This window comes from Bombina bombina, chromosome 6, assembly GCF_027579735.1.
Source record: "Bombina bombina isolate aBomBom1 chromosome 6, aBomBom1.pri, whole genome shotgun sequence".
Classification (NCBI taxonomy): Eukaryota; Metazoa; Chordata; class Amphibia; order Anura; family Bombinatoridae; genus Bombina; species Bombina bombina.
The window spans coordinates 283015927-283033130 of NC_069504.1; the positions used below are offsets into that span (position 1 = coordinate 283015927).

The 17204-nt window shown below is 37.2% G+C and overlaps 1 protein-coding gene across 1 annotated transcript in view; it reads left to right on the plus strand.

Moving 5' to 3' along the window:
* The window catches only part of FGD6 (FYVE, RhoGEF and PH domain containing 6), a 269170-nt gene that overhangs the window by 185617 nt on the left and 66349 nt on the right, over positions 1–17204 (plus strand). Inside the window, exons 12-13 of the mRNA XM_053716891.1 lie at positions 2906–2974; positions 4284–4367. Of these exons, the coding sequence (XP_053572866.1) occupies positions 2906–2974; positions 4284–4367 (153 nt within the window). The remainder of the gene's footprint in view (positions 1–2905; positions 2975–4283; positions 4368–17204) is intronic.

Sequence of the window (17204 nt, forward strand, 5' to 3'; positions counted from 1 at the left end):
TTTTTATAAAAATCTTGTTAAAATATATTAAAAAAATAATAAAGATACATAAAGATCATATAACGGTGTATTGGGATTTCAAGTGATTGTGAGAGGAATATAAGAAGGGTTTCTTTTGTCTATGTATGTAGGGATCTTACTCAGAGAGGTGCATAAGTTTTCGAAAAATATTTTCCTATAGATGTAGTCTATAATGATCTGTTTAGTTATATATGCAAAAACACCTAGTTCATCAAAACCTAGTGTAGTGTAGACAAACTTTCAATTCACAATAGTTACACGTCAATAGGAATAGTTTGTTAATAATTCTTAATCTGTACTAAATATGTACTAATTCGGCTCCTCTAGGTATACATACATGTAGTTGATGTAAAAAACATGTGTGGAGAACGGTCAGTTTAAAACATGTGTGGAGAACGGTCAGTTTAAAAGCAAGGTTCTTTTGGTTGTGATTGTTAAATTCTTATGTAAACATAATATTTATGTAGCAGAATGCAGTCGGCCGACTGAAATGGATAGCTCGTTCAAACTGAAAGAACCGTTTGTAGTCTTTATTACGGTATGATGAGTTTGCTATTTGTTAACAATAGTCTGATGTACATTGCCCGGGTAGTTAATTGTTATGTTGCCAGAGCTCTACGGATTAGGAGCAAATAGTAAAAAGTAAGGAACGATAGTTTTACTTACTTGAATGCTCCTAACCGATTCTGGAGCCTGGATGCAGATGAAAATGAAAAGATGTTACTTTGTATATCCTTCCGCTCAGTAGATGTTGCTGAGGGTAGCTTCTTTTTTCGATGTCCTCAGATGTATTAAATCCGTCTTTGCTTACAGCTTAGGTGTGACGGCTCAATTGTAATCCTCCAGTCCGCTCACAAATAGCGGCTACTTTGTTGCAGAACTGTAAGTGCTGGTTTTTGAAATCGCGGTAGCACACTACTGCCATTTAAAAACTCTTTCTATTGTGTCCCCAAGGATACCTACAAGACTATCGCTGTTATAAACTACTCTGAACTTTGTTAAGTAAGAGACCGCAATTTCAAAAACCAGCACTTACAGTTCTGCAACAAAGTAGCCGCTATTTGTGAGCGGACTGGAGGATTACAATTGAGCCGTCACACCTAAGCTGTAAGCAAAGACGGATTTAATACATCTGAGGACATCGAAAAAAGAAGCTACCCTCAGCAACATCTACTGAGCGGAAGGATATACAAAGTAACATCTTTTCATTTTCATCTGCATCCAGGCTCCAGAATCGGTTAGGAGCATTCAAGTAAGTAAAACTATCGTTCCTTACTTTTTACTATTTGCTCCTAATCCGTAGAGCTCTGGCAACATAACAATTAACTACCCGGGCAATGTACATCAGACTATTGTTAACAAATAGCAAACTCATCATACCGTAATAAAGACTACAAACGGTTCTTTCAGTTTGAACGAGCTATCCATTTCAGTCGGCCGACTGCATTCTGCTACATAAATATTATGTTTACATAAGAATTTAACAATCACAACCAAAAGGACCTTGCTTTTAAACTGACCGTTCTCCACACATGTTTTAAACTGACCGTTCTCCACACATGTTTTTTACATCAACTACATGTATGTATACCTAGAGGAGCCGAATTAGTACATATTTAGTACAGATTAAGAATTATTAACAAACTATTCCTATTGACGTGTAACTATTGTGAATTGAAAGTTTGTCTACACTACACTAGGTTTTGATGAACTAGGTGTTTTTGCATATATAACTAAACAGATAATTATAGACTACATCTATAGGAAAATATTTTTCGAAAACTTATGCACCTCTCTGAGTAAGATCCCTACATACATAGACAAAAGAAACCCTTCTTATATTCCTCTCACAATCACTTGAAATCCCACTACACCGTTATATGATCTTTATGTATCTTTATTATTTTTTTAATATATTTTAACAAGATTTTTATAAAAATTCCGATGAACTGTTTTTAGAAGAACTTGTGTACTTTTTATAGATCAACTTGTTATAGATAAACTTATATTAAAATAAAGGATAATATTTACCAATTATATGTCTATCATTATAACGAACTGACCAAATTATAAATATATAGTAACTTATTCCAACCAATTTCTTTAGTTGCAGCATTTATTTGCGCCCCAAACTCTTAAACTTTCTTCTGCACAAACTATTACAATATCAATCAGGGGTTGATATTTCAGGAGTTAGGGCTAGTCAACACCAGGCAGCGCAGGAAAGTCTTTGAAAAAACTGTACTTTTTGCAATGAGGGTAATGGCAAGGAAAGGGTTGGAAAAGGGCAAAATATCAGAATAAGTTTCCACAGCACATTTCAAACAAGCAAGCTAAACGTGATACTGTATGTGACAAAATCCATTAAATTATATCTTTGAAACCAGGAATCTAACGTAAAGTGATACGGCTGTAACTTGTGTTATGAAACAAACATCTCTCACCTACCTTGGCTCGGAGACCTGAGTACAAATTTCAGGAAAGTGAGATCTTGGGGTAGTTTTAATGTTCAAAGCTGAGTAGTTTAGTAGTTTTAAGATGTAAACAATTAATTTTATGTTATATGTAAATAAGTCTTTGATACTTACATGTGCTTTGTTGGGTTCTGAAATGTTTATATTTGAGTCACTGTGACACAGTAATACATTTTCAAAAAAACTCTCTTAAATTTATGTCTATCTATCAATCAATCATAATCTTCTCCATAAAGAACAAGGGTGTGTAAAATTTGGCATTGCATGTTTAAGTAAAGTTAACTTCCATTCATGCACTTATAGGAATCCGGTATTATGAAAAAGGATAATGTAGTAAAGAGAAAAACTGTGTCTGTCTGCTTAAACTTTCATGGTAATTGTGTTTGTTTTGTATTTTATGCTTTGCTCAGGTCTTTTTGAAAGAGGGGACTTTGATGAAGCTGTCCAGGAAAGTCATGCAGCCTCGAATGTTTTTCCTGGTAAGGAGCCATGTTATTAAAACATGACTGAGAAGACCCCTACTAACCATAATCACCTGATGCATAAAAAACATAGCATTTGTTAAGCTGTGAATTTTTTTTTTTTAGGCACTGCAAGAAAGCTATTTATTGTTTTGCTTTGAGATTAAATAATGTTTTTTTTTAGTATTTTAATTGTTATTTGGCTTAAAAAAGTTATAAGCAAGTAAATTAAAGGGACAGTATACTATAAAATTGTTTTTCCCTTTAAGGGACATAATACTCATATGCTAAATCACTTGAAACTGATGCAGTATAACTGTAAAAAGCTGACAGGAAAATATCACCTGAGCATCTCTATGTAAAAAAGGAAGATATTTTACCTCACAATTTCCTTTTAGCTCAGCAGAGTAAGTTCTGTGTAAAAAGTTATACTCGGCTGCAGCCCAACTGCAGGTAAAAAATAAAATAAAATGAAAAGTGCTGAGGTCATGAACTCTCTTACTGTGATCTCATGAGATTTCACTTAACTCTCATGAGATTTCATTGTAAACTTCCTTACACTGAATAGGGAAATAAGATGAGTGTGTACGAAAGCTCGCTCCTTCGGCTGTCCCGGGACAGACATACTGATTTGTTGCTTAGAAGTCCTTTACAATGGGATGTGGCTACTGAGAAACTTTTAAGGTAAAATATCTTTCTTTTTTACATAGAGATGTTCAGGTGATATTTTCTAGTCAGCTTTTTACAGCTATACTGCATCACTTTCAAGCGTTTAAACATTTGGGTATTATGGCCCTTTAATGTGTTTCTAATTACTTTTTTTACCAGCGGCAGAATATAAAATCTATGAGATTTGCTTTTTAAGGTTTATTTGTGTATATAAAAAAGCTGATTTTGTTTTGAGGCTACAACCTAATGAAATGGGTTGGGCTTGTAGATAATCAGATCTCATCACATTGTGTACATATACCTGCTTCTTTATCTTATCTGTCCATAAACCAATCACAAATACTTGAAGAGAACAATAGAAAATTAACATTGTATTACCTTATCACTTCTATACCCCACTGGGAGTGTAATTTCTCCTGCTGGCTGTGTTTACACAGCTTGGCCTTAAGGCCAAAAACTTTTAGTATAGGTGTGGATACCACAGGCTAAATCAACTATCTCAAATGCCAATATAAGTGTAAAGGAAATACTTGTAAAAAATGTAATACACTCCAGCAGGTAAAGTGGATCATTGGGAACAAATTAAAGGGGATACATTTTTTTATCATGTTATTTTGAAATAAAATCACAGATTTTTTTGTTTTGTTTTTGTTTTCAGTTCAATGACACCTTGTTATACACAACACCTGTACAGTCAGGCATGTACAAGCTTAACAACATGCTCTCTTTAGCTGGTATGAAGGTAAGTTCTCTTTATAACAAACTCATTTAACTATAGAACCATTTCAGGTTTCCGATTATTAAAGGAAACGCAGAACCCAAAATCATAGCTCTTATCCAATGCCATAAACCTGATGACCAGTAATGAGTGACCAGTAGTGAGTGTCAATGCCATAAACCTAATGACCAGTAATGAGTGACCAGTAGTGAGTGTCAATGCCATAAACCTGATGACCAGTAATGAGTGACCAGTAGTGAGTGCCAATGCTATAAACTTGGGTACCATTAATGAGTTACCAGTAGAGAGCTGCTGGATTTGCCCTTGTATAATGAGAGATGTAGGGAACAGCACCACTTTCTTCAACTCCAGGCACGGATTTCAGGGTCAGCCACCTCCTTATAAACAGTCAAGAAAAATAAGTTATTCCAGCCTTGGATACATTAGTTTAAAAAGGGACCTTTATTTTCTTACATGGTCCAAAATACAACAAGGTTTTGGGCCTATACCAGGTCAGACATGACTAAGGACCTGGTATAAGCCTGAAACTTTGTTTTTTTCTGTACTCACTCAAGTCATAGGATATAATTTAAAAAATGAGCTAGACTTTTTAATTCATGAAATCTGTAATTTATACAGAGCTTCTTAGATATTTACATTTTAATGTAGGAACGATAACCGCCGTTCCTCCGCCCCCGCCATAGTCTTCAGTTGATTGACAGATGACTCATCTGCAATCAACTAATCCTGAGGCATATGTCTGTTGCCACTATTCACCAGTTAGATCCCAGCAGTGCATTGCTGCACCTGACCCAACCTAGACATGCTTTTCAACAAAGTATAACAAGTGAATTAAGTAAATTTCACAATAGAAGTAAAATGAAAATTCTCTTAAAATTGCCTGCTCTATCTGAGCCATGACCGTTTAATTTTGACTTTTATGCACTATAAGTGCAATCATTTTAAGTAATTTTGTATTAACATTTTTAATATCCGAAGTGTTCATTATACTCACAATTGAATGTTTATTTTACAACTATACTTTGAGAGAAATGTTTAACTTAAACAATTATGTTTATGAACTTTAACACTGAAAAATGTTGTCTGAGCAGCCAAGATATACAGCACAAAAGAGGTCAAAATGGGTTTTCAAGAGGTCTAGACCATTGAAGTTTAAAAATCTAAACATCATGTGAAAAGCTGCTGGAAAAGTGTTTTCTGACACATTGTAAAATTATTGTTCAGTTGCCCCAAATTATAGTGGTTGTTATCTGGCCACAAATGCATTTAAAAAGATTTTGGGTTATTATGGCGTTTTCACATGGATTGTAATGTTGTAGAATTTACAAGCCCTGCAAGGGTAGGAAGCCTCTGTATGGTATTATAGTTTAATCTTACTTCTTCACTGCATAAAATGCAAGATGAAAATATTACTAAAAATTAATGTTGACCATTTAATTTTAAGTTTCTTGTTTTTATTTTTGTTTTATTAAAAAAACATAGATCTTGAATTCTAACTGTTTTTGACTGATTCATAGCAAATGTGGAACATACAATGTTTGAATTCAAACTTTAAAAGAATGACACACAATATTATAATGTGACCTATAGTAACGTGAAAACCAAATCACATTTATTTCATTGTGGTTGATTACATTGTGTCATTTAAAAAAAAAAAATTATTAGACTTGTGCAGCCAAGAAATTTTGGTGTATCTGAAATTATTTTCCCCAAATATTCATTGGCTGCACTATTGGTATTCGAAGAGTATTAACGCTCTCGGTTCCCAGGACCAGCACTAAGTTTAACACATCTCCATTGTTTATGCAATAATTATGATATTTCTGAGTGTTAAAGAAAAAAAAAAAAACATGATATGATTTGTATAAGTAACTTGCAAAAAACACAGACAATTATGTTTAAAAGGGATATCAAACTCATATTTAAGGAAAATTGCAGTGCACATTTAGGGCATAAGCTTCGCTAGACGGAGGCTTTTTTCCATGCATCAGGTAGTGTATTGTGAGTTGAAAGCAAAAAGTTTCTGCAAGAGTGAACCCCAACGCGCGCTAACCAAACATCGCAATCACATAACTTAAAAGTAAATGGAGAGTGCAAAAGAAAAAACACCTATCGCTCGCACCGTAACCTTGCAAGAGTTATGAATAGTTCATATTCCAATGTTCTTCACATACAGTACAATGTACTTTTTATCTCTATATATACCTATAACTATATATATATATATTTCTTTCCTAAGATATGGTGAGTCCACGGCTTCATCCATCACTCCTGGCCAGCAGGAAGAGGCACCACAGCAAAGCTGTTAAGTATCACTTCCCTTCCCACAACCCCCAGTCATTCTATTTGCATCTATCAATGGAGAAGGTGAAGTTTTTGGTATCTGAAGAAGATGGATTTATTTTGCTACAAGCAAGTTTTATTTTAAAAAGCCAGAGTAGGTTTATTCTGATCTTTTCTTTGTTTTGGGTACAGCTGTACTCCACGTTAGTCTCTTCAGTAGGGCAGTGGTGGCTTTAAAGCAGTTAGGATCTTTCATCCCGGGGAGTGGGCTCTCCATCCGCAGGTGTTCTCTAGGTAAACCCTTTAAATGGGGGGGTTCCGGAGTTGGCTTATGAGGGCGTTTCGGCAGAACGCCAAGCTTCCAAAGTACGGTTCATGGTCAAGTTATCTGCAGACCGTCCTGCTAGATGTCCTGGCGTTGTTCTTGTGATTCAGTCTTGCATACCTATTTCCTCCGTTTGCTCTCCTTCCACGAGTCATTGCTCATATCAAACAGGAGAGAGCGGTGGTGATTCTATTAGCCCCTGCGTGGCCTCGCAGGATCTGGTATGCAGACCTAGTGAAAATATTGTTTCTCCACCTTGGAGACTTCCCCTGAGGAAGGACCTTCTGATTCAGGATTCATTCCTTCATCTAAGTCTCGTTTTCTCTGAAGCTGACTGCTTGGAGATTGAACGCTTAGTTCTGTCTAAGCGTGGGTTTTCATTGAGACCATGATTCAGGCTCGCAAGCCTATTACTAGTAAGATCTACCATAAGATATGGTGTACATATCTTTATTGGTGTTGAATCCAAGGGATACTCTTGCAATAGGGTCAGGATTCCTAGGATTCTGTTCTTTGTCCAGGAAGGCCTGGAGAACGGTTTGTCAGTCAGTATCCTGTAGGGTCAGATATCTGCTTTATCTATTTTGTTACATAAGTGTCTGGCCGACGTGCCAGATGTGCAATCTTTTTGTCAGGCCTTGGTCAGAATCAGGCCTGTGTTTAAGTCTGTTGCTCCACCTTGGAGCCTTAAACTTGTTCTTAAAGTTTTGCAGCAGGCTCCGTTTGAGCCTTTACATTCCATAGATATTAAGTTATTATCTTTTGAAGGTTTTGTTTCTTATTGCTATTTCTTCTGCTCAGAGAGTTTTGGAACTCTCAGCTTTGCAGTGTAATTCGCCTTATCTTATCTTTCATGCCGATAAAGCGGTTCTTCGTACTAAGTTAGGTTTCCTTCCTAAAATTGTTAAGGATGAAAATATTAATCAGGAATTTGTTGTTCCTTCTCATAAGGAACGTTTGTTGCACAACTTGGATGTTGTGCAGACTCTTAAATTCTATCTTCAGACGACTAAGGATTTTCGCCTGTCTTCTGCCCTGTTTGTCTGTTTCTCTGGGAAACGTAGAGGTCAGAAATCTACTGCTACTTCTCTTTCCCTCTGGTTGAGAAGTATAATTCGTTTGGCTTATGAGACTGCTGGACAGCAGCCTCCTGAGAAAATTACGGCTCATTCCACGAGAGCTGTTTTCTCTTCTTGGGCTTTCAAAAATGAAGCTTCTGTAAAACAAATTTGCAAGGCGGCAACTTGGTCTTCTATACATACTTTTTCAAAATTTTCAAAATTTGATACTTTTGCCTCAGCTGAGGCTTCTTTTGGGAGAAAGGTTCTTCAAGCGGTGGTGCCTTCTGTTTAGGACTGCCTGTCTTGTCCCTCCCTATTCATCTGTTTCCTCTAGCTTTGGTATTGGTTCCCAACAGTAAATGATGAAGCCGTGGACTCACCATATCTTAGGAAAGAAAACAAAATTTATGCTTACCTGATTTATTTATTTCCGGATATGGTGAGTCCACGGCCCGCCCTTTATTTCAAGACAGTTATTTTTTTTTTGCTAAACCTCAGGCACCTTTTTTTCTCCATTTCCCTTTGGTTGAATGACTGGGGGTTGTGAGAAGGGAAGTGATAGTTAACAGCTTTGCTGTGGTGCTCTTTGCCGCCTCCTGCTGGCCAGGAGTGATATTCCCAACAGTGGACTCACCATATCTGGAAATAAATAAATTTGTCAGGTAAGCATAAATTGTTATATTTTGCATTAAAATTATCAGATATATATAAAAAAATATTTAATAATAAAAAGTACACTATTTTCTATGTGAAGAACAAAGGAATGTAAAATATGTGCATCGCACATTAGTGTTCATTATTTAGGTCTAAGATGGTCGGGTTAGCACACATAAAGAATTGCTAACTTCTATGCGTGTTATTGAAATATTAATGCATATTAATTATGTATATTTTTTTATATTTTTTTAATATTTCAATGCATTGAAGTTAGCAATTCTTCATGTGCTCTAACACCACAAATTAACCCCATTTGCAAACCCTATGTTATTTAAGCATATTTTACATTCCTATGTTCTTCACATAGGAAATAATGTACTTTCTTTATTATTATTATCAGGTATTTGTAGAGCGCCAACAGATTCCGCAGCGCTGATTATTAAATATTATATATATATATATATATATATATATATATATATATATATCTCATAATGTTAATGTAAAATATATATCTATATCCATATATTTATGCGAATAGATATATAGGTATATATAGATATATGTATTTACAATAAAAAGTACATTATCCTGTAAGAGAAGATCATTGGAATGTTAAATATATACAATAAATATACATTAAACACATAAATACTTAAATACATATGTACACACATCTACACACACACACACACACATATATATATATATATATATAATGTAAAGCAAAATTCAAATTCCCCATTGAGCCTGTGCTCCAAACTGCAAGCTGTCAAGTAGGTATATAACGGAAGAAAGGAGACAAGCAGGACTTGAAATGAATTACAAAGAAAGGCTGATAAAACAACTCCCCCAGGATAAGGGTAAAAACTTACATCCAGGCGCTCTGAGAAATCTTCCATACGTTATCCCAACGACCGCTTCCGCAGCTCTATGAGAGACGAGGAGTGCTTCACAAGCCAGAAGGTTACCCCCTTAGCCTTTCTGGGAAGTACACTTGCCATGCAATATTAACAGCCTCCTAAATTCCCACGCCACACACAGCGTTCTGAGTCTAAGATGTAAATCAAATAGAGAATAAAGAAGTAAGTTAAATCTATTTCAGACTCTAGTAAATGTTAATAGGCTGATCCGCAATATGACACTTAAGAAACCAACATTTCAGAGACCAACCAGACAATTCGGGAAATAGGGACACTACACAAAGATGTATAGATCATACTAATGACAATATTCATCTTGATTTCTCTGAATTCCAGGACATTGAAAGTTTGACAAGTTTGATGGGAGAGAGACGCACACAAGCATTAGAGATCAATTCATATGGGGGCTTTAGACCCAAGTCAGTGTTCTACCCAATTCAATCTAGAGGAGATATTCTCCTATGTTTTCAAAGAAGAATAGAAGCGGATCTGATAGATCTAGCCAAAAAACCTGCCACCTATCATCCCAATCTCTCAAAATAAGAGAGAAAGGCTATTGACTCTCTAAAAAAGAATGACCATCTAGTAATGAAGATGGCAGACAAGGGTGGGAGTCTAGTTGTGTGGAGTAAGGAGGCATACAAAGATGAGATCGTAAGGCAATTGAGTTGCCGTGACGACTATAGATCACTTCTAGGTGACCCTATGTCAGTCTTCTTAAGAGAAATTAAGTCACTATTAGATGATGGCCTAGAAGAGGGACACATTGATCAGGATACCTGTGACTATATGACTTTACAAGAACCTATCATACCCATTTTTCATATCCTTCCAAAGGTTCATCAAAGGGCGCCCTATCGTCTCAGGTATAGGTTCAATATGTGAACCGCTTTCAGAATGGTTGGATGGTTTGCTCCAACCATTAGTATCCAAACTCAATAGTTATCTAAGAGATACAAAACATCTCCTGCAGATTCTAGAAAATAGCAATTGGGAACCACAATATAGTTGGCTAACTGTGGATGTGGTGTCCCTTTACTCTTCGATACCCCATGAAATGGGTCTAAGAGCTACAAGGTTTTTCCTAGAGAGGGATACTGTTTATACACATTACTCCATTAACTATATAATAGAATTGACCAGCTTCCTTCTTAAACATTACTATTTCAGGTTCGATGGAAAAATTTTCCTCCAGACAAGGGGCACAGCGATGGGGGCGAAATTTGCCCCCTCATTTGCTAATCTCACAATGGGATGGTGGGAACTCAGCACCATATATGGAGAAAATAACAATTTTGCCAATTAAAATTAGAACCTACTATAGATATATAGATGATCTGATTTTTATCTGGACGGGGAATGAGACTGAGGCTGTTGACTTTGTCAGCTACCTAAACCAGAACGTATGGGGTTTGAAATTTACCTTTGAGTCTAATAAATCTGCTATTTGGATCTAAAACTGACATCCAACATGGTAACCAAAAGAGTAGAAACAACAAACTATAGGAAACCAATTTCAGGCAATACCCTTTTGCATGGAAAAAGCAGCCATCCGGTTAGTGTACAAAAATCCATAGCAAAGGGACAATTTGTCAGAATAAAAAGGAACTGCTCTAGTGACCATGAATATAAAAAACACAGTGAGGACATAAAGAAACGATTGCATGAAAGAGGGTATAACAAAAAATTTAAAAAATTGACAGAAATTGAAAAAAACAGGTTGACATGACTGATAGAGATATTTTACTAAGGGATGCACCCAAGACAGCAACATCAAGGCACACACATGATGCAGGGCAAGTGACATTTGTCACACAATATTCTTCAAACTACAAGGACATATGTAATATTATCAAGAGACATCTACCAATGTTAGCAGCAGACAAAGGATTAATTGAAGTTGCCCAGAAAGGTTGTAGATTTTCCTACAGGAAAGGAGTCACTTTGGGAAATATACTACCACCCAGTGACTTACCACAGAATAATGAAACTAGTTCTTGGTTAACAACAACAGGGATGTATAGGTGTGGGTACAGCCAGTGTATCCCCTCTAGTTTTATTCAAAGAGGAGACAACTTTAGATCAAAATATGAAATCTAAAGAGTATAAAATTGAAAGTTGTGTGAACTGCAGGTCTAAATTTGTGGTCTATATGGCCTGGTGCACTTGCTCAAGCAAGCAGTACATTGGATGTACATCCAGGGAGGCCAGGGAGAGAATCCGCCAGCACCTCTCAGATATTAAAAGATCTGATGCTAGATCGGAGCTAGCAAAACACTTCATAAATGTACATGACAGCTTAAATTTGACATTCAAGTGGAAAATAATAGAAAATCTAACGGCTAGATTTAGAGTTCTACGGCCAAAGGGGTGCGTTAGCTACGCATGCTTTTTTTTCCCCGCACCTTTTAAATACCGCTGGTATTTAGAGTTCACAGAATGGCTGCGTTAGGCTCCAAAAAAGGAGCGTATAGCATATTTACCGCAACTGCAACTCTCAATACCAGCGGTGCTTACAGACGCGGCCAGCTTCAAAAACGTGCTCGTGCACGATTCCCCTATAGGAAACAATGGGGCTGTTTGAGCTGAAAAAAAACCTAACACCTGCAAAAAAGCAGCATTCAGCTCCTAACGCAGCCCCATTGTTTCCTATGGGGAAACACTTCCTAAGTCTGCACCTAACACCCTAACATGTACCCCGAGTCTAAACACCCCTAACCTTACACTTATTAACCCCTAATCTGCCGCCCCCACTATCGCTGACCCCTGCATTTTATTATTAACCCCTAATCTGCCGCTCCGTACACCGCCGCAACCTATGTTATCCCTATGTACCTCTAATCTGCTGCCCCTAACACCGCCGACCCCTACATAATATTTATTAACCCCTAATCTGCCCCCCCCCCCCCAACGTCGGCGCCAGCTACCTACAATAATTAACCCCTAATCTGCCGACCGGATCTCGCCGCTACTCTAATAAATGGATTAACCCCTAACACTAACACCCCCCCTAAGTTAAATATAATTTAAATCTAACGAAATAAATTAACTCTTATAAAATAAATTATTCCTATTTAAAGATAAATACTTACCTGGAAAATAAACCCTAATATAGCTACAATATAACGAATAATTACATTGTAGCTATTTTAGGATTAATATTTATTTTACAGGCAACTTTGTATTTATTTTAACCAGGTACAATAGCTATTAAATAGTTAAGAACTATTTAATAGCTAAAATAGTTAAAATAATTACAAAATTACCTGTAAAATAAATCCTAACCTAAGTTACAATTAAACCTAACACTACACTATCAATAAATTAATTAAACACAATACCTACAAATAACTACAATTTAAATAAACTAACTAAAGTACAAAAAATAAAAAAAATATTTACAAACATTAGACAAATATTACAACAATTTTAAACTAATTACACCTACTCTAAGCCCCCTAATAAAATAACAAAGACCCCCAAAATAAAAAAATGCCCTACCCTATTCTAAATTAAAAAAGTTCAAAGCTTTTACCTTACCAGCCCTGAAAAGGGCCATTTGCGGGGCATGCCCCAAATAATTCAGCTCTTTTGCCTGTAAAAAAAAACATACAATACCCCCCCCAACATTACAACCCACCACCCACATACCCCTAATCTAACCCAAACCCCCCTTAAATAAACCTAACACTAAGCCCCTGAAGATCTTCCTACCTTATCTTCACCATGCCAGGTTCACCGATACCGTCCTCCAAAGTCTTGATCCAAGCCTCCGAAGTCTTCATCAAAGCCCAAGCGGGGGCTGACGATCCATAATCCGGCTGAAGTCTTCTATCAAGCGGCGGCTGAAGAGGTCCAGAAGAGGCTCCAAAGTCTTCATCCTATCCGGGAAGAAGAGGAGATCCGGACCGGCAACCATCTTGATCCAAGCGGCATCTTCTATCTTCATCCGATGACGAACGGCTCCATCTTGAAGACCTCCGACGCGGATCCATCCTCTTCTTCCGACGTCCAACTGAAGAATGAAGGTTCCTTTAAGGGACGTCATCCAAGATGGCGTCCCTCGAATTCCGATTGGCTGATAGGATTCTATCAGCCAATCGGAATTAAGGTAGGAAAATTCTGATTGGCTGATGGAATCAGCCAATCAGATTCAAGTTCAATCCAATTGGCTGATTGGATCAGCCAATCTCCGATCAGCCAATAGAATGTGAGTTCAATCTGATTGGCTGATCCAATCAGCCAATTGGATTGAACTTGAATCTGATTGGCTGATTCCATCAGCCAATCAGAATTTTCCTACCTTAATTCCGATTGGCTGATAGAATCCTATCAGCCAATCGGAATTCGAGGGACGCCATCTTGGATGACGTCCCTTAAAGGAACCTTCATTCTTCAGTTGGACGTCGGAAGAAGAGGATGGATCCGCGTCGGAGGTCTTCAAGATGGAGCCGTTCGTCATCGGATGAAGATAGAAGATGCCGCTTGGATCAAGATGGTTGCCGGTTCGGATCTCCTCTTCTTCCCGGATAGGATAAAGACTTTGGAGCCTCTTCTGGACCTCTTCAGCCGCCGCTTGATAGAAGACTTAAGCCGGATTATGGATCGCCAGCCCCCGCTTGGGCTTGGATGAAGACTTCGGAGGACGGATCGGTGAACCTGGCATGGTGAAGATAAGGTAGGAAGATCTTCAGGGGCTTAGTGTTAGGTTTATTTAAGGGGGGTTTGGGTTAGATTAGGGGTATGTGGGTGGTGGGTTGTAAAGTTGGGGAGGGGTATTGTATGGTTTTTTTTTACAGGCAAAAGAGCTGAATTATTTGGGGCATGCCCCGCAAATGGCCCTTTTCAGGGCTGGTAAGGTAAAATAGCTTTGAACTTTTTAAATTTAGAATAGGGTAGGGCATTTTTTTATTTTGGGGGTCTTTGTTATTTTATTAGGGGGCTTAGAGTAGGTGTAATTAGTTTAAAATTGTTGTAATATTTTTCTAATGTTTGTAAATATTTTTTTATTTTTTGTAACTTAGTTCTTTTTTATTTTTTGTACTTTAGTTAGTTTATTTAATTGTAGTTATTTGTAGGTATTGTATTTAATTAATTTATTGATAGCGTAGTGTTAGGTTTAATTGTAGATAATTGTAGGTATTATATTTAATTAATTTATTGATAGTGTAGTGTTAGGTTTAATTGTAACTTAGGTTAGGATTTATTTTACAGGTAATTTTGAAATTATTTTAACTAGGTATCTATTAAATAGTAAATAACTATTTAATAGCTATTGTACCTGGTTAAAATAAATACAAAGTTGCCTGTAAAATAAATATTAATCCTAAACTAGCTACAATATAATTATAATTTATATTGTAGCTATATTAGGGTTTATTTTACAGGTAAGTATTTAGCTTTAAATAGGAATAATTTATTTAATAAGAGTTAATTTATTTTGTTAGATTTAAATTATATTTAACTTAGGGGGGTGTTAGTGTTAGGGTTAAACTTAGCTTTAGGGGTTAATACATTTATTATAGTAGCGGTGTGGTCCGGTCGGCAGATTAGGGGTTAATAATTGTAGGTAGGTGGAGGCGACGTTGGGGGGCGGCAGATTAGGGGTTAATAAATATAATATAGGGGTCGGCTGTGTTAGGGGCAGCAGATTAGGGGTACATAGGGATAACGTAGGTGGCGGCGGTTTGCGGTCGGCAGATTAGGGGTTAAAAAATTTTAATAGAGTGGCGGCGATGTGGGGGGGCCTCGGTTTAGGGGTGCATAGGTAGTTTATGGGTGTTAGTGTACTTTAGAGCACATTAGTTAAGAGCTTTATAAACCGGCGTTAGCCCAGAAAGCTCTTAACTACTGACTTTTTTCTGCGGCTGGAGTCTTGTCGTTAGATTTCTAACGCTCACTTCAGCCACGACTCTAAATACCGGCGTTAGAAAGATCCCATTGAAAAGATAGGATACGCAAATGGCGTAGGGGGATCTGCGGTATGGAAAAGTCGCGGCTGCAAAGTGAGCGTTAGACCCTTTCCTGACTGACTCTAAATACCGGCGGTAGCCCAAAACCAGCGTTAGGAGCCTCTAACGCTGGTTTTGACGGCTAACGCCAAACTCTAAATCTAGCCGTAAAAAAGCCCAAAAGAGGAGGATATTTGAACAAATTATTGTTCAAAATAGAGGCCTTTTGGATTTTTTCCCTGGCCACCAGGATCCCCAGTGGATTTAATTCTATCTACGATATTATTAATTTTTGGGAATAGGTGTACCCCATATTCGAGAAGTAAATCAATGTCACATGAAATATAAAGGTTAGGGTCCCCTTTAAACACATAACATTACAACAAATTATTTTCTATATATTTGTTTTTACTTACAAAGGAAGAGTTAGTCTCCCAGTATGTAATAGCTCAAAGACTGTAAAAGCTAACGGCTAGATTTAGAGTTTTGCGGCCAAAGGGGTGCATTAGCTACGCATGTTTTTTCCCCCCCGCGCCTTTTAAATAACGATGGTATTTAGAGTTCTCTGAAGGGCTGCGTTAGGCTCCAAAAAGGGAGCGTACAGGCATATTTACCGCCACTTCAACTCTCAATACCAGCGTTGCTTACGGTAGCGGCTAGTTTGAAAAACGTGCTCGTGCACGATATCCCCTTAGGAAACAATGGGGCAGTTTGGGCTGAAAAAAAACCTAACACCTGCAAAAAAGCAGCGTTCAGCTCCTAACGCAGCCCCATTGTTTCCTATGGGGAAACACTTTCTAAGTCTGCACCTAGCACTCTAACATGTACCCTGAGTCTAAACACCCCTAACTTTACACTTATGAACCCCTAATCTGCCGACCCTGCTATCGCTGACCTGTGCATATTATTATTAACCCCTAATCTGCCGCTCCGACATTGCGGCAGACTACATTATCCCTATGTACCCCTGATCTGCTGCCCACAACATCGCCGACACCTATATTATATTTATTAACCCTTAATCTGCCCCCCCCCCAACGTCGCCGCTACCTTACCTACACTTATTAACCCCTAATCTGACGACCGGACCTCGCCGCCACTATAATTAATGTATTAACCCCTAAACCGCCTCACTCCCGCCTCGCAAACCCTATAATAAATTTTATTAACCCCTAATCTACCCTCCCTAACATCTGCGACACCTAGTTTCAAGTATTAACCCCTAATCTGCCGACCGGACCTCGCCGCTACTCTAATAAATGTATTAACCCCTAAAGCTAAGCCTAACCCTAACACCCCCCTAAGTTAAATATAATTTTATTCTTACGAAATAAATTATTTCATATTATAAAAATTAATCCTATTTAAAGCTAAATACTTACCTGTAAAATAAACCCTAATATAGCTACAATATAAATAATAATTACATTGTAGCTATTTTAGGATTTATATTTATTTTACAGGCAACTTTGTATTTATTGTATTTAACCAGGTACAATAGCTATTAAATAGTTATTTACTATTTAATAGCTACCTAGTTAAAATAATTACAAAATTACCTGTAAAATAAATCCTAACCTAAGTTACAATTAAACCTAACACTACACTATCAATAAATTAATTAACTAAACTACCTACAA